General features: G+C 37.4%; 1 protein-coding gene across 1 annotated transcript; it reads right to left on the reverse strand.

The window, feature by feature from the left end:
* Positions 1-3,203: 3,203 nt before the first annotated feature.
* LOC132373776 (large ribosomal subunit protein eL30-like) lies at positions 3,204-26,334 on the reverse strand. Its single transcript, XM_059937380.1, has 2 exons — positions 26,295-26,334; positions 3,204-3,559 (listed from the first exon to the last, which is right to left on the reverse strand). The coding sequence occupies exons 1-2, from the start codon at positions 26,332-26,334 to the stop codon at positions 3,204-3,206; spliced, it is 396 nt and encodes a 131-aa protein (XP_059793363.1).
* Between the last annotated feature and the right edge of the window lie 623 nt (positions 26,335-26,957).

Below are 26,957 nucleotides of genomic sequence, written 5' to 3' on the forward strand. Positions count from 1 at the left end.
ACAGATACTCCAGTAATTTGAGAGATTTGGGTATGTATACAAGGATAGAAAAAGTGTGCCTTGGAACTTACATATTTTAATTAGGGGAAAAATTCTTATTTATTTTGTAAACAAATAGAGATTGTGGTTGAAAAAAATAATGTTTTCTTAGTATACATTTATCCAAAGTTAATTGGTGAATTTATTAAAAATTAAAGTCTTTTAACCAAATTTAAATTAAAATTCTCAGTTTTTATTGTCTCTTTAAAATTACTGATCATACAATACTTTCAGCCTCTTAAAAATATTAACTAATAGTACTATTTCAAATATTTTATAAACAAAGCACTGCTCTAGAACACTGCTGGTGAAATATACAGCTCTACATTTGGAAGTTAAATGTATTAGAGAAATATAATGTGAGCCACAATACAAGCGACATAAGTACTTAAAACAGTAGAAACAGTAAAAGCAAACAGACAAAAAAACCAAAACCAAAAACAGATGACAATCATTAATCTTAATAGTATATTTTATTTATGACCCAATATATCCAAAACATTATTATGTCAATACTTAGTCAAATAAAAAGCTTTACATCCTTTTATTTGATTGTAAGGTGTTTGACATTCTTTTTTTTTTTTTTGTATTGTCTTCTAAATCTAGTATATATTTTGCATTTGCAGCACATTTTACTTTGTACTTAGCCACATTTTGAGTGCCCAGTAGCTACATATAGCTAGTGTCCTATATATTGAAAGGCACAGCCCTAGACATCAACAACTGTTGATGTAATAATAATTAGCTATATAGATTTAAGACTAAAATACAAATTCTGAATCCAAACTTTAAACAATCTAGATAAAAACAATGATTTGCCACGTATTTCTTGGGTATGCATTTATGAGGCAATTGGCTCTGGTTAGAAATCCAAGCTAAGTTCAAGCAAAAAGGTAAATAATCTCAATGAAAAATTAGCCTGGAACACCAATTACTGATTATTATGTAATGACAAGTACATAGTATATATCTCATATGTTGTTCTTTGATTGATTGGGATTATAAGACATTGGCCTTTTAGCATTATGCTCTGACTCACCCAGCTGGTCTTGGATACATTTCCAACAGGACACTGAAAAACTTTGGTAGATTGATTAATTATTTGCATGAGATGACCATTTTTTGTTAGGAAACCAGAGTTTGGTGATACCTATAGAAAGATATGGGGCTTAGGACAGAAGACATGAAGAATATGCCAATATCTGGATTTCATTTAATCTATATTCCATCACAGTAAACAGAGGATTGGGAATTTTTGTTCAAAGAGATTGGAGAAGTAAGCACTCTGCTTTATTAGAGGACACCTTATAATTTAATGGATAGGATTTGTAATTCTGTTACTGCTTATCTATGCAAAGGATAGACTATTTCTTTGGGTAAATTGGAGTACTTTTAATTCATCTTTGTATCCTCTTTACATGACATATTTGGAAATGAGTGAAAAACAGTAGTAATTAATGTTAATAATATATAGCTATCTCCTTTCTTAAAAAATAAAATAATGAACACAAATCTCACATATTAAAAAAGTGACCTTTTAACAATAAAAACAGAAGAAAGAAATCACACACACACACTCAAACACACTCATACACAGGGAAGAGTAAGGAGCATGAGAATAATACTCCAAAGTATTCATTCCCTAAAAAACATATTCCCCAAAGAGAAGAGAAAATCTGAATTCAGTTGAGAAATATTTTTAATCAGACTGTGTGAAAAGTAAATGATTTGATAGTAAGCCCACAGATAAGCCAGACTAAATTGGTTGACTTAATCAGTCCTTTACTACCTGTAAATGATAAGTTCTTTTTTCAAACAGCTGAAATATTTAATTGAAAAATATTCATAATGAATGCTTTATTGCACCTCTTCTTAAATCCAGCAATCCTTTCAGAGTTTTGAGTTTACAGAATCAAATTATTAAAATCGTGTTTCCTGTTTGACGAAACTGAAATGGTAAAGCACCAACATTAATGAGAGCATTTTCCTTAGCATAGAAGTTCAGCCATATTTATTTACTATTTACCATACAGTTTCTCAATAAGAAGCATTTCTCTGCTTATTTAGCTCATTAAGAAAAATATGGTTTGGTTTTTATCCTGCATACATAAAGATTGCTTCTCCCTCTTACTTCAGATGATGAAAAAAGATGTCTCCTGGCTGGATGAAGGTGATGAATCTCTCGTTTATGTTTTATAGTTATAGCTTTATGATTAGAGAAAGAAAAAAGAGCAGGGAAATACACGAAACACTAGATCTTGAAGAGCTCAAAGGGAAAACAACAGAACACTTCAAAGGCAGGAATAGAAAAATTTTAGAGCAAAATGCTAAAACAGATTATAAGGAATTTAGAAACTAATATGAATATTTAGAAATTAAACAATACTTTTCTTGTGATGGTAAGGAAAGTTATATTTAACAGGTTTTCATTCTCTCTTTTTATTCTTCCTCTATTCTGTGATCTACATGACTACACATACCCACAGCTTGCAAAAATCTTTTATGAATAGTTCTGTCAAAATATGTTACTTCAAGTTGAACAAAATAAAAATCTTAAATTTGAATGCACAGTAAGAAATCATTTCCAGAATTGTGTTCTGTGGAACAACACTACCACTAAAAACCCAGGAGAAAAAGGCCTCTGTGGTCAAAGTTTGGGAAAATGCTATATATATTTCTCTTTTGCAGATTTACAATGGGCTTGTTCATATTCAGGTTCTGATAAATCCTGTAGTAAAGACTTTGTATAGCCTAATATTTTTCAAATTTATTTAAGCAGGAAGGCTGTTTAAAATCTAGCATCTTGTGGAACAAATGTTTAAGAGAAAAAATATTTGGGGAAATGCTACTGTAGACCCATAATATTTACTTTGGTTACAGCTCCAAAGTAAATTTTGAGTATTATCAAATTCATAAAACCCAGAAATTAAGAAACTAAGAAACAGATGTTTGGGGATTAGCTAGGCTAGCAAGGTAACTTGCTTATCAAAACCAACATCACAGCCCATGAGATATAAATTTATGCTAGATGCTTTCATTACAAAATCTTTGTTTCTCCAGATGTTTACGTCTCAGAAGAGCCATATGGTAGTAATGTCTTTTTTTTTTTTTTAATTTTTAAAACAAGCTCTGGCCAATTTTATTAAAGAAAAATTGTACATGATTTACTTTTCACCAGTCTGTTCTTGCATGCCTCTAATAATACCAGAATCACCTGGATCAATGATAGCCAGTGTGCATACTCTGTAGTATTTTCGACATGCTGTGCCCAATTCAATATTATTGCCACTGTAGTGATGGACACCAGTTTTGGCCAACATGGCATAATACTCTATTTCAGATTTCCTCAAGGCTGGGCAGTTGTTGGCAAGGATGACCAGTTTCGCTTTGCCGTGTCTGATCATTTTCAGAGTCTGCTTGTACCCCAGCACGTACTTTCCACTTTCTGTAACCAGTTGGAGCCTAGAGTTGATCGACTCCAGTGACTTTTTCGTCTTCTTTGTGGCCACCGTCTTCCTGCCTTAGGTGCGGTATGCCCCCAACCAAGAGCAGCTGCCAAGATGGCCGGAGAGCGAGAAAGGGGTAGTAATGTCTTTATTCTCATTATAGTTGAATAAATCATGGAAATTTTGTGATCACTGATTTGCAGTTGGAACTGCAAATAATAAGTCTATGATGGCCAAGGATTAGAGATGCAGCATAGTCATTTAATAGCTGTGTGACCTAGCTGTTTACCATCTCTGTCGCTAAGTTTTCACATCTATGAGTTGGGGTAATAGTAGTTCCTACCATGTAGAGTTTTATAAAAATTAAATGAGTTAGTACTTGTTAAAGTTCTTAGAACAGTAGTTTGATAAGTGCTATTTAAGGAAATAGTGAAACTATTGAACTACTACTAATGAAACATAAAATACTTTCTTCATCAATCTTATGCCTGAACATAGATGTCACAGATATGGATTTGTAAACTGTGGGCAGCAGTTTTGTGTTCCCATGAGTGGTAGGAAAATGGGAAGGAAGAGAAAGAGAAACAGAAAGACTACCCAGTGCATCAAATGCATCAACTGCTCCACTTCCACACATTTGAGAAAATTTTTATTTTTTTGTCATTTGTGGAGTTTGGTTTGTTTGTTTAAATGTGGTCTTAGGACCAGCATCAGAAACTAAAGTTGAAATTCCTGTGTGCCACCCGGACTGCTAGAATCAGAATCAGAATTTGTGAGGGTGTGGCTCAGAAAAGTGCGTGTTTAACAGACACTTCCAGTGGTTCTCAAACATACTGGAGTTTAAGAACCTCTACAAAAAAAACAACATAAAGAGTTCAGGTAAATAACTTACTGGTTGACATTCAGAAGCAGAAAGAGGAAGAAGTGCTATGTGTTTGCATCTCCACATGGCCCCCACGAGCCGCCTGGTTCCCTGATGGTTTTACACTTGTGATTTTAAGAGGTTATGGTCTTTTAATAAACTGATCTTTTCTTAAATTAAAAAAAAAAGAACCTCTACCAGACACAGTTCAAACTCTACAACTGTGCAGGGCTCCTTATGGTTGGCCTCGTCTAGTCTGCTCAGGTTCACACCATCAGTTTGCCCAAGTAACACAAATCTGAAAAACAATGGCTTAACTAAAACTACTTAAGGCATTTCCCCTCTGGTGGTGAGAAGTCTGTGATAGACTGCGCAGGGTCCACCGAGCTGTTCTCTCCTATCTCGGGGCTGCAGGCTCCTTGCATCTTTCTGCTCAACCATCCTTAGCACTGGCTTGTTACCTTGTGGTGATATGGCGTTGTCCTTCCTCTGGGCATCATGTTTACATTCCAGGCAGGGAGAACAGAAAGGGAAAAGGGCAAAAGGCCCATCCCAGCTGAGCCAGCTCTGCTTTTAAGGAGTTTGCCTGGAGCCTCACTTGACAAGGAACACTTTTAACTCACTGACCAGGCCTGGGCTGCACTGCTGTTCTTCACCCTTATTTGCAAGGAAGGCTAGGGAATGTCATGTTTTCACTGGGCACATTTTTATGCCCAACAAAACTGCAGTAGGCTCTTTGACATACTCTACATTCCAAGCTTAAAAAAATTACGTTTTCTCAGCCTCCATGCCTCTGTGTATACAATTCACTTGAACGAGACTGCCCCTCCCTACTTAAATATTTTATGACCTTCTCTTCCTTCAACACCAATTCACGTTATCCATTCCTCTGTGAAGGGTTCCCATCTCACCCCCAACACCCACCCCGTGTCATATTCATAATCCTTTATTATGGCACTATCATGTACACTAAGTCAGTAGACTGGCATCACTTTGAAGGCCAAGATATATGGCTTATGCCCAGAGGCCAACTAAAGCAGTTAACTCACAGTAACTGCTTTAATAACATTTCCTGAATGAATGAATGAACAAATGAACATATGAAAATTTGAATGAACAACTGAACATATGAATGAATAGTGGAGCATTACTGTTTTGGGGTAATGACTTCTATTAGACTCTGCTATTCATTTGTACTCATTCAGAGAAATACTTGCTATATATTTGGGAAGATATTATATTATGAAATTAAATGAAAGTAAGGAGGAGTATAGCAAAAACAATAAATATGTGAGCTCCTCTAGTAGAGAACCTATGTTTATTACCTTTCGTCTCTATTGCTTCACCCCATGAAGGGTTTGATTCAAAGTAGGTTTTTAATAAATGCTGAATGAATGAGCATTGAATTAAAAGGAAAAGAGAGAGTAATGAAAGAGTTAGCAGGCTGCTTTCATTTCTTAAAATTCCAGCAGTATATTATTAATGTCATTGTTCTGAGCAAAAAATTTTAGGGTACAATAGATAAGTAATAGTAACAACAATTATTGCTCAGAATAATGATATATAGGAAGCTGGTATTTTTAACTTCTTTTAAGACATGTAGGGTAACTGCATCGAACATTGAAGCTTGAACTTTGCATTTTTATAACCACACATATGACATATGACTCTATAAAAAATATAACTTTATAGCTACACACTATTAGGATTTAATTATGAAAACCAGTGCCTTCACACAGAAGTACATTTGGGAAGAATTTTTTCTGTCATTTAGAAAAAAGAAGTATTCTATCTAATTCATGCATAATAAATCCAGATATTTAATTTTCAAATATTAAAGTGCTGGGTCTTAATTTGCTCTGCAAAATCTGGTTTACAGCAGGAGAAGACTGAGACTTAGCCTCTTTGTAAGATAATACTGATGAGAGGCTGGCTTTATGTGTAAGGAGGATGTGCTCTCTTTCAATATGACAAGGGCCAAAACCTAGGGACTCTAGTTCTTAGAGTGCCCAGTCCACTGTTAAAATTGGGAAGAAAAAGGGTAGCTAGAGAAAAAAAAGCTTACCCCTTTTTCATGTCCAGGGACTGGGAAAAAGAAAATGGAAATCAGAAGTAGGATATCAAGCTTAACAGATACTTGGTCCTGTCTAAAGTGTCCATAAGACATTTGGCCCATACCAAAAGGTCTTTGATATTTGGCCCTGTCCAAAATCATTTGGCACAGACCAAATATGCTCATGGACATTTTGGATAGGACCAAATTTCAAGGACCTTTTGGCATGAACCACATGTCTTACGGATGTTTTGCACAGGACCAGATTTTAAGGACATTTTTGTGTGGACCGAATGTCTTATGACACTTTTAGATAGGATAAAATATCCTTCAAGGGGATATCAAGTTTTGCTCTCTTCATGAATAGGACTCAAAGAGTAAGGCATGTTCTAGAAGTTGAGAGAAAGAGCAAGGCAAGGTGCTTTTCCCTATCCCCCTACTTTCAAACTTTGGGAAGGAGCCATGTTGGTGTCGGCCTCATAGTAACCTGGAAAGGTGGCTCCTGCTTCCTGAAGTTTAGAGTTTCTGAGCCACCCTCAGTTCTGTGTATCACAGACACTGATTCAAGAACCACTGTGACTGGAAAACAGAGGCTGGGGGTAAACAGCTAGGCCAGCAAGCCAAAGGGAGGATCCAGCAGAGACTCTGCTGCTAGCTCTAGGTTTACATAAGGCATTCAAATTGAAAGGTAGAATAATATGAAAGCACAGGGAACAGTGCCAGATTTAAATTTCACCAGGAATAATCTCCATCAGCAAATTTTTATATATGAATCTATTATGCATAGGAAAGCAAACGATTTGTCTTTCTGAGAATGATTTGGCTGAATTGGGCATAGACACTGAAGACATGGAACACTAATACTGCCATGTGTTGGAATTTATTTTATTTAGTAAGGAGAGTATGCCAGTGCTTTAGATTTTATCAGGTAGATAAATATGAAATAATAAACAGGTGCTTTGCTTTTTTATCTTGCTTTGCTTTCTAGAAGTGGCCAAAGGGAGAGCAGGCAGGAGGGGAACTGGAAGCGATTTTGATGGGAAAGACACATTTCTCATCATATATTTGAAAACACACTTTATGTGAATGACATATGACACCCTATTCTGTATCATCAAGGAATTAACAATTGAGCTAAAGAAATTTGCTTAGGAACACAAACCTATAATCGTGGTAGCAAAAGGGAGTGCTATTGCAAAAGCTTATTGGTTGATCAAGGATTTAGATGCAAGGTTATTAAGCAGTTTGGAGGAGAGTTCAGTATCAGAGGAGGCTCTAAGAAAGGAAGGAGGATTGATTCCTTTCTTAAAGATTATACAGCAACTTGATTAGAAGAAAAACATAGAAAGGCATGGTGGGTAGATGTGAACATTCTAGGCTGGCCAAGTAGCATTTGCAAAAGCATAAAAAAAGAAAAAGGAAAAGGATACTTCTGGGGACTCCATGGCTGTGGTTAGGACATAACAGGAGGTGGACAGATGCAGATCAAACTGGTCATAAAAAGCTAGAAAGAGTAGTTTATTCTTTGGGAGAGAAACACTGCAGATTCACTGTAGGTTCTTGAGCAAGATGTTGGTGCCAGAAATGGAGTTTTGGGTATATTTTTCACAAGGGAGAGATTAGCAAGAAAGTGAGGAGGGTGTGATTGAACTCAGTGTGTGGATGGGGGCAGAAGCAAGGAAAAATCAAGAGAATTAAAGAATTGTCAGAATTGAATGACAGAAAGATTAAATAGGGTGACTGTTAACCCTGGTTTCCCAGGAACAACCAGTTTATATCTGTTGTGTCCATGTAGTTATTGATAGCACTCCTTTCACTTAGATGATCAATTATAGTGTCATTTTATATATGGGAGAAGAGCCCAGGCAGCTGTGATGATGAAACTGCCTTGCAGCATCTCTGACAAGTACAGGGAAAATGGGCATCCAGAATGGAGAAGAATTTCATTTTTGACCTGATTAGAGGAAGGAGTAGCAGGATTTCAATTCATAAATGCCCAGTAGACAGTTAAGATAAAAGACAAACTGAGATGTGCATTCCAGAAATTGATTTCATAGTTATCTGCAGACTCCTTTTGAAAAAACCAGTTCGTACAAAGCTCCACATTTTGATTCTGTATATGAGAAGATGGAGTGAACAGGGAATTAAAGACATCTAGCACAATCTACCAGCAGTCCATACACCACCAAAGGTCAAAAGTGAAAGACTATCATTCAGTGGAAATTTTCAATAAGAGTTTGACTGAAGGAGTCCCATACTTTCCTCAATTTAACATTCCATCTTACTTCTCACTATTCCTCTTCATAAATATCTGAATCTAGATGATTGTATCCAGACTAATTTGTCACTACCTGATATTAATACTGGATTCCCCTCTCCTCTTTGCCCTGGGTGTCTGTTACACCACACTCGCCCCCATTTTTTCCACCTCTCCCTTCCTAAGAGCCTTTCCTTAGCTTCTCCACATGCTCATTTCCTACCAGTGCTTTAATGATCATTAATTTCAAACTTCCTTGTGAAGTTTTCTTGGCAACACCAAGACTTCCCTCAGTAGTATGACCTCATAGCACTTAATGTATTTAATGTCAATTGGATTCCTATTTTAATCACATATTTGCATCATGATATCCATTTTTCTATGGTCTTATATGATCTGTAACTATTCAACCATTCTATTACTTAACTTTCTATACATATCTAATTTTCTCAAGGATATATGCCTTTTGAAAGTGGGGCTGCCATACTTCTCTTGATTTGGTGCTAGTCTGTATTTCTCAGAAACAAAGCAAAACAAACAAAGCATTTTAATGCTTTTTATACTGATGAATGAATTCAAATCTTAACACTATTGCTAATGCATTTTCAGAATATTATTTCAACTTTTACTACAAATTATGTCAATTATATCCTTTACCAAACTTACTAGAATCAACATAATCTTGAGAGATTCTGGTAACTTGAAGGCATTTGACACAAAACGTGAGTTCTTTCACTTGTTTTAAAGACATTTTTTACTGGACATATAATAATAGTATCATTTACATTTAAAAATTGTATTTATTTAACCTGCTACTTCATGTCATATAATACAGTGTAGTGAAGTAAACAGAATATGTCCTGTTTATTTTCAGAAAACAATCCAAATTTAGAGCTGTATATTTCACCAAATTAACAAGGATACAAACTGATTCACATTTCCAAGGTGGCAATGGCACTGAGTTCAGGGTGTGATTTTCTTTCCTATTCCTTGTGAATGTATTGATGAGCTTTAATTATTTAATCATTGGACAAACATGAGATCTTTGTTGCTCTCCCAAGTCTACCACTGCTATAAGTGCATTTACAACTAGCAATCTCATAAATTGTTAAATAGAATGGCACCTCTTTGTGATAACACAGGAGGTGTGAAAAAGGACAGCTTCCAGTTTTACAGAGAGACTCTGAAGGGTTATAATGAATCGAGGGTCAGAATTTGCACCATGATATATATAAAACAAACTATGGAGAGAATTATTATATTAAGATTTCATTGAATTTTCAAAGGTACCTCTCAAGTTCTGAATGTAGGTGTTTCTTGCATTATCTGTTTAATACAAGCTTTAGAACATAGACTGTGTCCCTGGATACAGCCAGTGTAGATTGATCAAGAAGTTAACCTTCATGGCCTTCATCAACAACAACTTTCATGAGAGTAGGTGTAATTTACTGAACATCCATCCATCTTGACCTCCAGAAACATGAGTAATGTTCTTATATTTTTAATTTGCCCTTAGTCTGTATGTTAAAGAGCCTGTGTAAGTAGCTGGAAATTAAATGAGTAGAAATGTATGCTTGAAATTCAAATAGTGGCATGGGAAAATATTTTTACTATACTAAATACATCTCTGATGTCTTCAGGGGAAATTGAATAGTATTTTATTGACTAAGATCAAACAATCTCTAATTACCACCCAGAGGCACAAAGTGAAATTGCAACAAGTACAGGCAGCATTTGGTTGCATCACATAGGCAGGCACTATTCTGGTATGTGCCCAGGCATATCCTTGGGAGCTCACACAAGGTTTACCAGAAAGTCCATCCCACCAGGCATTATATAGGAAGGTCTTTGTTGCCCTTCTCTGCCATGTCAGAGTTTGTTTCTTTTTACATTTGAGGTCCTCAACAAATTTCAGTTAACTGGAAGGCAGAAACTAGGCTGTTCTGGTTAACTGAAGTACACAGGTTTCTTTTCTTTCCAACTTATATAAAATATTTATATAACCTGTCAATCCATTATCTATACTAGTAACTGCAATATCCTGAATACACGTGAGTCTTTTTGGCATGATTCTTATGGTCTGCATGTTTTATTCTCCTGTATGTAAATCTTCAAGATGCCCCTATTTCCTGCTGGATAAAATGCACAAGTCCTACCCTGAGACGAAAGGAACTTCCTCCAGGGTCTGACTCCAGCCTGCATTTCCTGAGATGCTCCACCTCAGGCCCTAAACTTTAGCCTTATAAAATTAGCTTCAATTCCTGAGTGTGCCGTGTCTTTCACAACCTTGTGGCTTTGTGCATGTAGTCAGAGTGATTTTTAAGATTACAAATTCGATCATTTCCCTTCTCTCTTTTTAAATCCTTCAATGGCTTCATTGACTGTTGCTCATGGGTATATTCCTTAACCAACCCGCTCCTCCACCGACCCTCTCTAAAGCCATCTTAGGTCACTCCTGTCCCTATTGTTTATGTGCAAACCCTGCTCATCTTTATGCACAGCTGATACTGCCTCAGGGCCATTAGACTGTGGTATTGTCTCTTAATGCTCATCCTGCTCCATAATCCACTTAGGGTAGTTAATTCTCCTATCAGCCTCCAGGCTTTAACTTCAGTGTCACTTCCAAAGGAAGTAGCCTTGCTTCTCTTTTGTCCTCTATGCTCAAATTAAATCTCCTTAACAAAGGTTTTTATTGTACTTTAAAAAGACAAATCACCTGTAGTTAACCTTTCGAATTCCCAGTAGGATAAGAGATGCACACAGGCAGAGACCTTATTATTGTCTTGCTCACTCTTGTATTCTAGTATGCAGCATATGTCCTGGCCCACGGTGGCTTTTACATGAGCATGTGATGGTTGATCTATGTTGTTTCTGTTGTCTAGAATTCCACCCTCTGGTGAAAGGCTCTTCATTTTTCAAGACACAACTCAAATGTTAACCTCTTTTGAGTAACTACCCTGGATTCCTTTCTTAGAATTTGGATTTACTTTTTTCCGCCAGAAGCACACTGTACCAGTTATCATGGGCTGGTATGGGCTTCTCATGTGGTGTGGAGGTTGTCTGTGCTCATGCCTGTCTTCTTCAACATGTCTATCTTTGAGGACTATGACTGTGACTCATTCTTTTCACATTGCCAGAACCTAGCATGGCACCTACATAGAGTGAGTGCTCAAAAACTATTTTTATTAAATAATTAATGTTACTGAGTTTCTCAGTCATTGCATTGATATATTTTTTTCTTTGAGTAAATGGAGTGGAGGAAGTGAATCAAACAAGGATATTAGGTGTCCTGGATTTAGTCTGAGCTTTACCACTAATTTATCAATGAAAAAATAGTTAACCTCTCTGATATTTTATAAAATAAGGGAGATGTCAGTGATGATTTCTAATGTCTCTTCTAGCTATTAAAAAAAAATTGTAACTAAAGTAGTAGATGTAAGAGCTATAGAATATAAGAATAATTTTAAATATATGATGGACATCTGCTTTTGTGACTAAATTTTTAATAACATTTTGTTTACTTCTAAATATGCCTTTATCCTAAAGAAGAATTTGGGGAAAAAAGCATTTATTACTTGAAATGCAAGGACCCATTGAGCAGAACAAGTCAGGTGGCAAAATTCCCTCTATCTAGTACAATTAGTATACATTGAGGTCCTGGACTAAATGCTGGAGCAAATAAGAATAAGATGGAGCCTTACTCTTCAAAGCTGACCATCTCACAGGAGAAGCAGACATTCAAATAATTAAATCCAGAATAATAGTTAACACTTGAAGAGCAATTACTATGTGCCAGGCTCTGTTCTAAGCAGTTTACAATTATCTCACTTATTCTTCACAACTTGTATAGGAAGGTGGTATTATTATTCTTATTTTGGAGTTGAGAAAACTGAGAGGCCAAGTGACCATCTATAGTTCAACAACTAGTGAGAAGTGGCAGGGCTGAGGTTTGAATCCAAGGAGTTTGGTTCCAAAGTTCATGTGCTTTAATAGCATATTCTAAAACCTTACCTTTTCATACACAAAATAACAGATACATGCAAAAAGATCATGAAATATTACAGAGCAGAAGTAATTAATTTTATTGAGAAAGTAGTGGTTAGGGAAGGCTTAAGGAGGCAAAACCTGAAGCTGAAGATGGTACAAAGCATGGAGTTCTGATGAGAAACATGCTCTCTCTCCCACCATGTACCAGCTACGTAGTGGTGGTCCAGTTACTTAATCTCTCTGAGCCTGGGTTCTCATCTTCAAAATCAAGACAATAAGACCCACATCATAGGTTTATTATGAAGATTAAATCAGATATTACATACTAATATATTTTTCCCAAATGGCTGCAACAATATTCTTGGTCTCACATGTACTTCCAGAACCTGCAATGCAGAGGTAGAGTCTACCTCCCTCCCCTTGAACCTGGGCCGGCCTTTATGACTTCTTTAGGCAACGGAATATGGTGGAAGCGATGCTATGTGAATTTTGAGGCATGTCATAGAAAGTAACACAGCTTCTACCTGATTCTTTCTTGGGATTATTGACCTTGAAACCCAGTCATGAGCTCTGAGGATGCCCAGGCCACACAGAGACACCCAAAGCAGAACTAAGGTTCCTGGTCCTCATTCCTGGCTAGCTCTAACTTCGCAGCATACCAGTGAGTTATGTAAGTTACAAAGCAAGAAATAACTGGATCATACTTAAATCAGGTAATACATATAAAGTACTTATTATGGTATATGGCTTATAATACGTGTTTAATTAAAGGTGGCAATTAACTACTAATGTTATACAGTGGAGGTTAGAATGACAGACCTGGGAGTCGGACTGCCTGGGGTTAGAGCCTAGATCTGCCACTTTCTAGCTATGCAGTTTAGGACAAGTTACTTAACTTCTCTATGCCTCAGTTTCTCATTTGTAAATGGAGGTGATAATTGTACCCACTTCATAGTGTTGTAGTCAGAATTAAATGAGTTGCAGTTCTCCAAATAAGCTATGATCTTCATCACAGCCAAGCCTTTGTAGTAGATGTTCCTCCACCTCCAACTCCTTTGTGTAGGTCTCAGTTAGCCAGACCATCCTCTATGAAACCTTCCACCTTCCCAGTTTGGACACCCCTCTTATGTGTTCCCATACACCCATGTGCAGACTCTGCTGACACGTGTATTGGGCACAGCTTTCTTCACTCAGAGCTCCTCTGCAGGTACCTCTGTATGTGGTGAGGCCACAGCCTGTTCCTCTGTCACTGACACTGAAGCACAGATCTGTTTTAAACTCAAGTCTGCCAAATGGGAGAGAAGTCCTTTCTCCTTCCCCTGCTCCCACCTTTTTTTTCCCCATGCACTGCCTTGAAGAAGACCTAAAGCAATGCTGCTTATGGTTCAGTGTGATACCAAGATCCTGAGAAACTGTCCTTTCAGATTTAACATTCATGTGTAGGGACTAGACAGGAGTCCATGGGGCTGGTCTGATAGGCAATTAGAAAGAGCAAAGACCTGCTGTTTTCAGAGTTACCTCTCCTCTGTGACCATTGAAGCTCTGCTACTGCCCTAAACTTGTTCCCCCATCTCTCTTTTTGCTCAGAATGAATTAATTCCCAGGGGGCTTCATAAATCCTTCACGGAAATAGATTTCTGAAGCTCCCATTCTAACACTTCAATGAAAATGACCAACCTGTTCTAAATCTCAGTAAGAGACATATCACTAGGTGAAAGCTGGGCTCTCCATTGTATTAACAATTGAGAAAAATATCTCCCCTGTGTACTCTGTGGCCTCCTGTGTGTGTGTGTGTGTGTCTGTGTATGTGTTTCTTTTAAGTGCAGGGATGTTTTTTAATTCCTTATATTGTGGTAATGTCTATTCTTGCTTTTCAGCCAAGTTAAATGCAGCCTCATGTGCAGAAGACAAATGAGTTAGTAGCAAAAAAAGATGAAAAGAGAAGTTGGCCCAAGAGCACACAAAGCCATCAGCAAGAGTGAATATACTGCCCAGAATGTTCCTATAAAAATCAGAAGATTGTCCTCAAGCTAATAAAAGTTCAGAGTTAGTTACTGGAGCTTATATCCAGTATAGCCCCTCCTGTTTAATCAAACATCTCATATTTTCTGGCATTTGAATGAAAATGATTCCTAGTTTTATTGCATTTTTAAAACTCAGCTAAAAGTCATAAAGAAAAGTAGCACAAATTTGTGATATGAATATTAAATATCAATTTAGCGCTCAACACAATCCACATTCATTCTCACCTGCCATGGCCATGACCCCATTCACATTCATTTGTTTATTCAGTAATTATTTATTGAGCAGCCATAGACAGTAAGTGAACAGATGAGCAAGACTGTGTTCCAATAAGACTACATCTATAGCCATTGATATTTGAACTTGATGTAATTCTCACATGTCACAAAATATTATTCTTTTCATTTTATTTCAGTGTCTAAAAACTATGTAAACCATTTTTAGCTCATAGGTCATCCGTTAACAGGCAGAGGGTTGGATTATGACTCATCAGCTACAGTTTGCTGACCTCTGGTTTAGAGAATGTGGCATATGAGTTCCATTAAAGGATGAGTAGGAGTTTTCCAAACAGACAAAGGCATTCTAGGTTGGGGTAACAGCATTTGGCAAAGACATAAGTAGGTAAACAGGCATGAGTTTTTTGAAGAGCCATAAATAGTATCCTTGGCACTTACGGTTGGAGGGGGTGGAAGTAAGGCAAACGACAGGAAACTGAAGGATCCCCTCATCATACTGGGTTTTTGACCTTTACTAAGTAGACTGTGGGAAACCATTGTGGAATCTGTAACATAATGAGTTTTAAATTTAGAAAGGTCACTCTAGCAGCAAGGCAGAAAGCTGATGAGTAGTGCAAGAGAGAAGGAAAAAAAATGAGAAAATTATTCGTAGTTCAGCAAAAGACACACTCTTAGTTTCATGAAATTGTCTGTTTTCTCTACACATGCCACGTCCTTGACTAACTCAGAACCATTGCAGATGTTATTCCTTCTTTCTGGAATTTTTTACTTTTCTTTGATCACTTAACTCCTTTTCATCCTTTAGATTTCAGTTTCAATGTCACTTCTCCAGAAAAACCTTCATTTACCCTTCAGATCAGGATATACAGCCCTGTGACATACAATAGGATCTTGTACTTTGTTGTAGCAATGATCACACCCAGGATATCTACTCAATGTCTGCCTTCTGTGCTAGACTTTAAGCCACATGTCCACCACTGTACCCTGGTGCCTACTTCAGAGTAGATGCTCAGTGAATATTTGCAGTGGCCATGAGGTTGAAAGAGAGGAGATTACAAAGCAGAACTGACAGGATTTTATGGCTGAATGGTTGACATGATGGGATAATATAAAGTTAAGGATAATTCCTAGATTGGGGTGACAAAATTCTTGGTGGGACAGTGATAGAGAATAGAGGATGCAAGTCATATTTGAGGCAGCTTGGAAGTGTTGATTTTTTGAAGTTCCTGTGGGAGCCCTGAGGAGACACACCAGAAGACATTATGTCTGTTTTCTGCTAGGCTAAGCTGATCATTTCACATCTGTACTAGTGATTGCAATAACCTATGTCCTAGTTCCTGTTTCAAATACTTCCTCTCCAACCTATGCTAAGATTTTGAGCTCTTTTCCAAAAACATCACTTCTATTGTGTTATCCCCTGCTTCAGAAGTTGGTAGAAGGCAAATTAAAAGTCATGTTTTCTCAATGCAGAATCCAAGCCCCCTTCAATTAATTTCCTTTCACTGTTTTGCCTTAATTTCTTGATTCCTCAACATAAATATTCCCTGATCAGACTGGTCATCTAATTTGCCTCTGTTTTTCACCATTCTCCTTCCTGTCTTTACTTGTGCCTCTCCTCTGTCTGGAATTCCCTTTTTGACCAACCTAAAGCTTATCTTCCTCTAAAGGCCAATTTAATTTCCATCTCTTCCTTGATGCCTCCTTGAGCAGATTAAATATACATACTCCTTCTTGGATTTGCCTTAACTCACATGGACTGCTGCTCTGATAATAGTAATGCCTTCCATTTTGGGGAGCCTAGGTGGGCTAGCCCCTCATGTGATCTCCTGTCATCTGTGCAACACTTCAGAGGTAGTTATTATTCACTTTTCAAAATATGAAGACTCTGAAACTTAGATTAATAATCTAAGAAATTTATTAATAATTCTAAGAAACCTATTATTGTAACTCTACCAAAGACTCACAGTTGGTAAAGAGTGGCTCCAGGTCTGACTGTTTACAAAGCCCTCACTGCTGCTTTACTCTGTTAGAGTGGAAGGAAAATTTTTGGACTTATGAAATGTGAGGGTCTCACTTTAAATTCTTTCTCATAGAGTCAATGAAATGTCATGGGCTGTGGGCTCATAAGCCCAGGATTTAAATGTCCCTTTCCCAGCTGAGTGACCATAAGGAAGTCACAGAGCCTTCAATGACCTCTGTCTAATCACCTGAAAAGTTAGAACACAGTCTGTTAAAAGGGAAAAAAGATAGATAGTTATGTGACAATACTTTGAAAATTGAAAAGCGATAGACATTGTACAAGTATTGTGGCTGTTATTAGAGGTCTTGAGTAGAATTTCAACATAAATAAAAAATTTAAAACTCAGATAAAATAAAGCTGAAGAGAATAAGAAATTGTCAGCTTAGGCATTCACCAAAGAAAGTGATTTAGGTATTTAGTAAGGATCAGTTATCAGGGTTCAGTGGATGAATTATCAAGTTCAGTGGATGAATTTTAAAACATTAAATATAATACATCATGCATGCTCTCAAGAAACTTTTTTTCCTAAGGCAAATACTGTGTATATATACCTTCATGATGTATGTGTGTGTATATATATATATATATATAATACATATGACTAAAATTTTGGATACACACACACACACACACACACACATAATTTGCTTAATTCTCTTTACTTAATTCTCTACCTTGGCAATTTTCAACTGCCGTTTTTGCTCTCTTAGGACCTGGTAAAGGATTGATTATATTTTATAATTATCTCCTTACATGCGTGTCTTCTAGGATTCATCATTGTAGTCTCAGCATCAAACACAGAACCTTGCATATCAGTAATTAATTAACGTGGAAAGAAGAAAAGAAAGAAGGGAGGGAGGGAGAGCGGGAGGAAGAAAGAATCTAGGTCACTTTGTGAATATTTGATTTCTCCTTGGAGAATTTTCTCAACTAAGGAGAATTTTCAAATTCTAGAGTCACAGTGATCATCTGTGTCTAGATCTTCTCATCTTTTGCACATAGATTTAATTCTCAGATTATCTTCCTTCCTGTGGCTTTTTTCTAGCTCCATTCCTTGTCCAGCCCATAACCTTGCTGATTCATTGCCTAAAATCAATAACTAAGATCTTTATTTAATCAAAAGCCAAGTAAAAATATACTGAATGAATGAATCATGGAAAACTCCATACTAGTCAGTGAAATTTCAAGATACATTTCCCTGACTGTGAAGACTTTCCAGTAAGATTTGGCAGACAACCCCCCTAACATGTAAAGTGGTGAGCTATGGCATCAGTCTAGGTGTGGAAGACCCCTCCCCCACTACTAGATTTGTGACCCTAGATGTGTCACTCAGTGCCTATGAGTCTCAAGGCTTCATTTATTAAAAAAAGAGTAATAATTCCTACTCTGCAGAGATTTTGGGGAAGATTAGAAATAATGTATCTAAAACATTTAGCCTAATACCTGACTCATGGAAGGAAATAAAAATATATTATTTGAAATGCGTGAGTTTTTGTTAAATGAATATTACAGATAATAAATTGCTTAGTAATTTAGAGAAATACAGTTAGCTACTAGCAGTGCCTGAGAATATAGAAATGATGTAATAAATATTGATCAATGAGTTGAACAGTGGATATTGAATGCATTCCCAAAACACATGAAATAATTTTAAAATATTGTTTGATGATGATGTTCCCATTGGCCAGGTTTTCACATCTGATTTATTCCATTGGTGGGAAGAGTGAAATAGTGATGCACTGTGACATTAAACATGGCCAATCATACTATTTTAAAAAAAAAAACTAGTCTGAGGATCTTAGAAAAATACTACAAGCAGCCAAACCCAGTGAATCATAGCAAGAGAAAGTTCTTGAGAAATGGTTTGTTATGTAGGTCTAGTTGAGTCATTGTAAAATAGCATGAGTTCTGTAATGCATCAACGTGGTAAGGCTTCAGAGAAACTAAGAGAAAAGTAAGCACAGGCATGCTGGGAAGTGACATAATGGATGAGGCGTTGATGCAGCATGGCTCGACCTGTTTTCACATGGATTCCGTGTAAGGTAGAAAGGCGAAAAGTAACTTCTCTCCTAGAAAATACCCCCCAGCTTCCCAGAAAGAGAAACCCATGTTTTCTATTTGCCTGCTTAGTGTTATGTACTCATTTTACTATGACTTCCTGAACACGCCCTGAAAAACAGTGACTCTCTGAACTCGTAATGAATTCCACTAATCATCTTTTATTCATAAAATTACTTTCATAGAAACACTTCAATGAACCCCTAAAGCATATTCACTTCTCACTCAGACAGTGGGTCTACGTACCTTCTAAAATCTTGAAAATCTTCTCCGTCTTCCCCGGCATTAAGAAAGGCTGATGCTGTCCCTGTATGAGACGTGCCTGCCCATGATTTTTTGCCCAGCATCCCTGCCACTTACGCGTATCGGTTTTCATTTGGCATCCTGCGTGTGCTCACAGGGACTCTTCCCTATCACATCACAAGCTATAGAACAGCTGAGCCTTTCAGGGCTTTTTTTTTTTTTTTTTTTTTGTCACTTTATACAGGGCTGAATTATAGAGATGGACAAAAATGGAATAAAACGGATCCCATTGCACATATTGGCTGCACTCCTTTGGTTTTGTGCAAGAGCCCTCCAAATCCAACCATAGGATGTCAATGAACTGAGCATCCAAACATATTTGTAAGAGTCAGGGCTCAGGCCACCTGAAAGTATCTGATATCTCTCTTTGGCAAGTTCGCACATTTTCTTAGAAATAGAACTACTTTTAAATCCTTCTACTGTACAATGAGTTCATGTGAGGACAGACATTCTTTACTTGATACCACACCTTTTCAGAGACTTTAAAGGCTGGATATGCTTACCTTGTTCATAGGACTGAGGATATCAAATGTTGTTTTAAGATTGATTTGTATTTATGTAAGCCCTGGTGTTATAACTTAAATACTTACACCAGTCTTTTGTGGTTTTTTAATTTTTTTTTCCTCCTGAGCTACAAAGCCTGTGACCTGTCATGCCATACTGAGACATAAAGAATCTATAGTCACATTACAGGCTTGGAACGTATGCTTAATAATGTGTTCCCAGGGGTCTTAATTGTTTAGCTAAGCTCTCCCAATTGGTTTACAATTTCTATCTCCTTTCCCCTCCCTTTCTTCCTTCCTCAACTCAAACATGACACTTGCACTGGTTAATAGTCAGAAATGTTTGATTTAAAAAAAGGTTTCCAGTTTTTCATTTCCTCTCCCAACAAGCATTTTATGTATGTACATCTACTCTAATATGTCTTTAGAGGTTTAGGAGAAAAAGTAAGGCTAAGCACTCCTTGAATTGTAAAAACTAAGAATTTTGGGAAGGGTGGCAAAAACAGGGCAGTCATCTGCCCCAGACATTCACTTGCCTCAATTTTCTGGGACCCTGACCACCACATACTAGAAATAAAGCAGCAGTCTGATGACTTGATGGGCAATCATCCTAGGGAAAGCCAAGTAACTTGTCTCAGCTGTATCACCATCTGGGAAGGATGTCATTATGAGATAGTTTATTAGGTGCTGGAGCCAAAACATGAAGGAAATATCACAAGAAACATTAACTTAGAAAATGGAAAGCTTCCCAAGAATCCAAAGCATTTGCTTGTAATTCGGAGTGCTGTTTTCTACCTTTGGAACTAGAATGAGGCAAACTAATAATAATAAAAATAATAGCACTTTTAATAATAGTAATACTGACACTTAGTAAAATCTTGAGAGCCTATATTTTGCTACTGTGCTAAGCACTTTCCATATATTATCTCTTCCCTTTTAATCCTCACATCAACCATGTGAGATATTATCTCCATTTTACAGATAAGGAAACTGAATAATTGAATATCTAATTAATAGCTGATTAATAGTAGTAATAGTTACAATGATAACAGCAATAACAATAATAAACACTATTTTAAGGATATAAGTTACCCAATTTAATCTCAATAACAAGTCAATAATATAGGCTCTAGAATTAGAAACTTTACACAAGAGGAAACTGAGGCACAGAGAAGTTAAATAAATTTCCCAAGGGTACTCAGCAAATAAATGGTAGAGCTGGGGTATGGATGCAGAAATTAGTTTCATAATCAAGGCCACTAAGCATTATGCATCTCCCAAGAAGCAAAGTATAAATACATGTAGATATAGTTCATCAAAACCCACCTCCTACCAATAGCTTCTCATTTACTCTATTTCACTGATAGAACTCAGGTGGTATTGGGATGAATAAAATAGTGTACTCCTGGTTGCTAAAGCTCTCTAAGCATGACATAAACAAATCAGCTAGAGAGACAAACCCTTTCCGATTTGCCCAGTACATTCCCAGTTTTTAGACAGTCCCCACATCCCAGGAAATCCTTCAGTTCTGGATAAACTGGGACAGTTGGTAATAGTAATGTGGACCATAAACATTGCTTAACTGGTACCCTTACCCCTCCACCCTCCAATATCAATTTCGACTGGATGTTACCAAGAAGAGAAATAAGGGCTTCCCTGGTGGCGCAGTGGTTGAGAATCTGCCTGCCAATGCAGGGGACACGGGTTCGAGCTCTGGTCTGGGAGGATCCCACATGCCGCGGAGCAGCTGGGCCCGTGAGCCACAATTACTGAGCCTGCGCGTCTGGAGCCTGTGCTCCGCAACAAGAGAGGCCGCGATAGTGAGAGGCCCGCGCATCGCGATGAAGGGTGGCCCCCCCTTGCCACAACTAGAGAAAGCCCTTGCACAGAAACGAAGACCCAACACAGCCATAAAAATAAATAAAATAAAATAAAATAAAATAAAATAAAGAGAAATAAGACATCCATCATTGGAAGCCTAGCAAATATACCCTATCCTAAGGATCCTGTTATAACGCTTAGCAACTTTGTGGCTTTCAATATCCCAACTTTTATGCCTAAGAAAGACAGTAAACCTGAACTGAGATTAAGGAATTCATAGCCACTAAGAAAGAAGTATACCACATGCACCATTTAATTCTTTCTAAATGTTTTCCCTTCTCTATCATACTGCATGAAAGCCAGTCCTATCTTGTCTGGGCAGACAGGCTAGGTCCTAAAGGCTGTGACCTTCACTAAGAATTTGGGCTGAGAGTTAACAAGGGCCTTCTGCCAGGGTACCCAGAGAGTGACCTCTTGTCCCTGGAAAGTCTGTGAGAAAAACTTCTCCAATTAAATTAATTTGTGTGTTTGAGAAAGCCAGTCCTAGCAGCAAATGTTGGAAAACACAAAGACAGTGGCACATCTATACCTGGTGAGGTTTGGCAGGTAATAGGACCCATATATTTAACAATATCAGTAATCACTCTTAGTAAACAGAGCCCTACCATCCTGAAAAGAAAATTGAAACAACTTTACAGCACTACATGAAAAATCCATATTATACTAAAAGCAAACAACCTGCTCATTTGCATTCACACATTCTCACAGTAAGCATTTTTGCCTGTTATATGCTGACTATGCTCTAGAAGCTTGAAAGGGGTAAAAGTCATTAAGATAAAAATATGAAGCAAAATGTGCTAAAAGTACTATGGACAAAGTGCCATGAGATTGAGATGAACTCGGATGTGGAAGCCTTGAAGTCAGGACTGAGTGTGCTAAGGAGACCAGGAAAAGGAGAGCCTTGCAGACAGAGCAAATGTCACATGCAAAGGTGAGAAGTTCACATGAACATGGTGTTCTACAGGAATCTCAAACAATTTTCTGTGGATGGGGCATAGCGTGGGAAAGAGGGGCTAGAGGTAAGACTGGCAAAACACATAGCTTTGGACACTATTTGGATAGCAGGCTTTCACATTTGTGTTATGAATGCAATAAGCATATAGTACTAATTTTATTAATGATGATACTAATAAGTAATTAATTGAGCACTTACTATGTTCCAGGCACTTTGCTACAAGCTTGACTTGGATTTTCTCTGGTTAGCGTAATTTATCTATTACTATGAAAAGTAAACATGTTATTCAGAATAATAAAAAATAAAAAAGTAGTGAGAAGAGTGGCGATGTTTTACATTCTTGCAAATTTGTTTTCTTCCCAGCTTTATTGAGATATAATTGACATATAACTTTTTGTAAGTTTGAGGTGTACAATGTGATGACTTGATATACATGTGTATTGTGAAATGATTACCACAATAAGGTTAATCAACACATACATCACCTCACATAGTTACCTATTTTTTATTTATTTTTTTGTGATGAGAACTTTTAGCAGCTTTCAAGTATACAATACAGTATTGTTAACTGTAGTCACCATGTTTTGCATTAGATCCCCAGAACTTATTTATCTTATAACTGGAAGTTTGTACCCCTTGACTATTATCACCCATTATCTACCACTGCCCCCACCCCTGTCCCCAGTAACTACCAATCAAATCTCTGCTTCTATGAGTTTGGGTTTTTTGTTTTTTGTGTTTTTTTAGATTTTTTTATGTAAGTAAGATCAAACAGTATATTTTTCTCCATCTGATTTATTTCACTTAGCATAATTCCCTGAAAATGCATCAAGTTGTTGCAAGGATTTCCTTCTTTCTCATGGCTGAATAATATTCCTCTGTGTGTGTGTGTGTGTGTGTGTGTGTGTGTGTGTACACATACATACATACTGCATTTTCTTTATTCATTCACCCATTTACAGACACATAGGCTATTTCTATGTCTTGGCTATTGTAAATAATGCTCCAGTGAACATAAGGGTACAGATCTCTCTTCAGGATATTTCCTTTGGATTTATACTTAGAAGTGGAATAGCTAGATCATATGGTAGTTCTATTTTTAATTTTTTGAGGAACCCCTATACTGTTTTCCATGGCAGCTGTACCAATTTACATTCCCCCCAACAGTGTCTGCCCAAGTTGGGGAGCAAATTTGTACTTCCACTCAAATGATGAGCATAGTCTCCAATTCTGCCCTCCAGGAAGCATGGGCACAGATGCCCAGGAGCTGCAGAGCATATCCTAAGGACCACTTGGGCTGGAAGCCAAGCCAGCAACTGTTGAGCATAGCCTCTGGCCTTGTATAACCAGTAAAACAATGTAAAACAATGACCCTGAGCACCCTCAGAGCCCAGCTTGCAGTACCATCCAGCCACGGAGCCCATTCTACCATCCACCCAGCCGCAGAGCCCAGCATGTGGCCTGCTGGTTTGATGGACACAGCCTGAAGCCTTGTCCAGGCAGGGAGTCCATCAGTGACCCCTTCCAATCATGGAGCATAGCCTGTGGCCCTACCCAACCTGGGCATCTGGACAGCAACTCCGTCTGCCTGGGGAGCCCAGACAACGCACCCGCCCTGTGCCCTCAGAGCAAAGGGAGTAACCATGTCTGACTAGAGACCCCACACCCAGCTGAAATAAAAGGATGCTAATTAGCATCGTAAAAACATGAACGTGCAAAACTCATCAGTAAAGATAAATATATAAGGTCAGATTTTCTAATATTGTAATAGTGGTATGTAAATCACAACTCTAGATTAAAAATTAAAAAGCAAATGTGTTAAAAATAAACATAGCTACAATAATTTACTATTGGATACACAATATAAAAAAGATGTAAATTGTAACATCAATAACCTAAAATGTGAGGGGCGGCAAGAAGTAAAATGTTCTGGGTGCTATTGAAGTTATCAGCTTAAAATAAGATGTTGTGAGGTATTTTGTGTAAGTATCATGGTGACCACAGAAAAAACCCTGTGGTAGAAACAAGAAAGATTATGATAAAGGAGTTGGAACATACAGCCACAGAAAGTTATCAATGCACAAAGGAAGACAGCAAGAGAGGCAGCAAAGAACAAAGGATCTACAAAACAGTCAGAAAACAGTTAACGAAATGGCAATAGTATTAAGTCCCTACCTATCAATAATTTAAACATAAATGGATTAAATTCTCCAAACTTGCAAATTTCTTAATGTCGGGCTTAAATATAGCTGGTTCTAATATCTGCATCTGCATTATATACATGATATGCTGTTTTTGGTTGAAGTCTATCTACTTGTTATGTATTGAGCTCTATGCTGGACAGCAGAAATATGATGATGAACAAAACAAATGTGATCCCTCTATTCATAGAGTCTACAGCCTATGGAGGGATGCAGTCTATCAACCATGGTTACACCGATAACTTCCTAACTGCTCCTGCAATAACAGCTCCAAATGAGGAGCAAAGGATGCAGTGAGAGTACCTGACCAGGGAGACTGATCTAGGGTAAGGAATCTGGGATTAGGTGATTTGAAGATATAACCACATTACAGCCTTCAGAAAAAAAGAAATGCACATTTTCGTATCTTCATTTAAAATGTTCATTTTTAAAAATAAAATTCATTATTAGCAAACTCACATTGAAGCAATCAGCCAGACAGATGGAAACTTTGCATTCAAAGCAGATTCATGTCTTTCTATCAGCTAGCAATTAGACATGTGAAAGCATATTCTTAAACCATAATGTGTCAAAGATTTGCAGATTTTAAAGCAATACTGTCAAGCTGCAAAACTTATGAAATTATCCACTTTTTTTTATTACTGCCTTTGATTTATATGTCCCCAAAAGCAAGGCTTGGAGATCTTCCCATTTTGTTATTGCAGTCACTAGAGAAAATTGAAAACATAACATTTTTTTTAACCATCTTAAAATTGTATTAGAGTCTTTAAGGGGATCAAATTTTTATTAATTTATTCTCTTTGGTGTACCGAATATCCTGCTTTCTTAGTAGCAATAACGACAATAAAAAGACTATTTTAGGAATCTGGAAATGTCTAGTCAACTCTTCTTTTGAATTTTGAACCAGGAGCCAGAGATAAATGAGCAGCCCTATAATGTTAGACCGGCAAGCACAGTGCAAACTGTTGGTTTAAATTAGCCTCAGCTACTTCCTCTCTCAAATCCAGACCTAGAAACTACATACAGAATTTCAGAGCATCACTGTAACTCAGCTGAGCACTAGGAAGATTCCAGCCTGCCCCTGTAGGGCAAGGAGCTCTGACCTGGTAGACAGAAGCAGAGCAGATAGATGAGGGAGGCCTGAGGACAGGCAGATCCCAAAAAGCCAAGTGGAATCTGAGTCAAGCGAGTCCTGTGACTCTTGGTTCACTCCTTCGTCGTCTCCTCCTCCTCGGCCTCTGGAAAGTGGGCTAGTGGAAGAGGAGAGAAAAGACTAAGGAAAGAACTTGGAAAGAGGGAGAAAACATTCGCTTCTTCCAAATAGAATGGGACTTAAAATCAGGGTCCAGGAGTAAATAGCTTCTCTTCGTTGTTACCTTCGTAATTTCTTTCTGCCGGGGCCAGCGCTAGAAACAGAGGCATGTAAAAGGCGCTCTCCAGAGAACCTCTTCTTCTCTCCTGTCCTCCGCACCTTCAGCTAACCCATTAACTTCGGCTTGAAAAGCTGACATGTTCGTATGAAATCTAGACTTCCAGTCTTCTCTGAAATCGATCCTAGGAATGATTTACAAATAATGAGGTTTCAACATGGTACGAGGTGAAGAGCTTTGTTATCAGAGACCCACCCCTCCCCCAACACACTCCCCCAAATGATATAACCTTTGGTGAATTAACTTTCTGAAACACAGTTTCCTCTATCTAATTGGGTAAAGTAATATTAGCTCAAATCTTTTTTAAAAAAATTCAAATGAGAGTACATGCACATGCAGTAATTAAATAAATCACTATTCAAATAAATATTCAATTATTTCTTATTGATTACAACTTTATTTGAAGGTCGGTAAGAGGTATAATGTCATTGATGGTATACAGAATGCACTTTATTCAGTTTTTCAGAATTTTCAGTAAAGTTCCTAGGGATGTGTACTCTTAAAGATATTTCTAATTTAATTCCTCCCACCCTCCCTCCCTCCCTTCATCCTTCCTTCTTCCCTTTCTTCCTTGCCTCCATTCTTTCTTCCTTTATATTTTTCTTTCCTTTTGGAGGGATGGGGTGGTCCAAAGAGTATGCCCTTTTTTGTATTAAATGATGTGTATAATTTTAAAGCTCCCTTGGGTGTAGGATTCTTTGTAC

Source organism: Balaenoptera ricei, chromosome 10, assembly GCF_028023285.1.
Source record: "Balaenoptera ricei isolate mBalRic1 chromosome 10, mBalRic1.hap2, whole genome shotgun sequence".
NCBI lineage: Eukaryota > Metazoa > Chordata > Mammalia > Artiodactyla > Balaenopteridae > Balaenoptera > Balaenoptera ricei.

Coding starts and splice junctions, on each gene's coding strand:
- LOC132373776 (XM_059937380.1), bottom strand. CDS start 26,334: ATGTCAGCTTTTCAAGCCGAAGTTAATGGGTTAGCTGAAG. Junction 3,560..26,294: donor AGTTAATGGGTTAGCTGAAG/GTGCGGAGGACA, acceptor ACCGCACCTAAG/GCAGGAAGACGGTGGCCACA.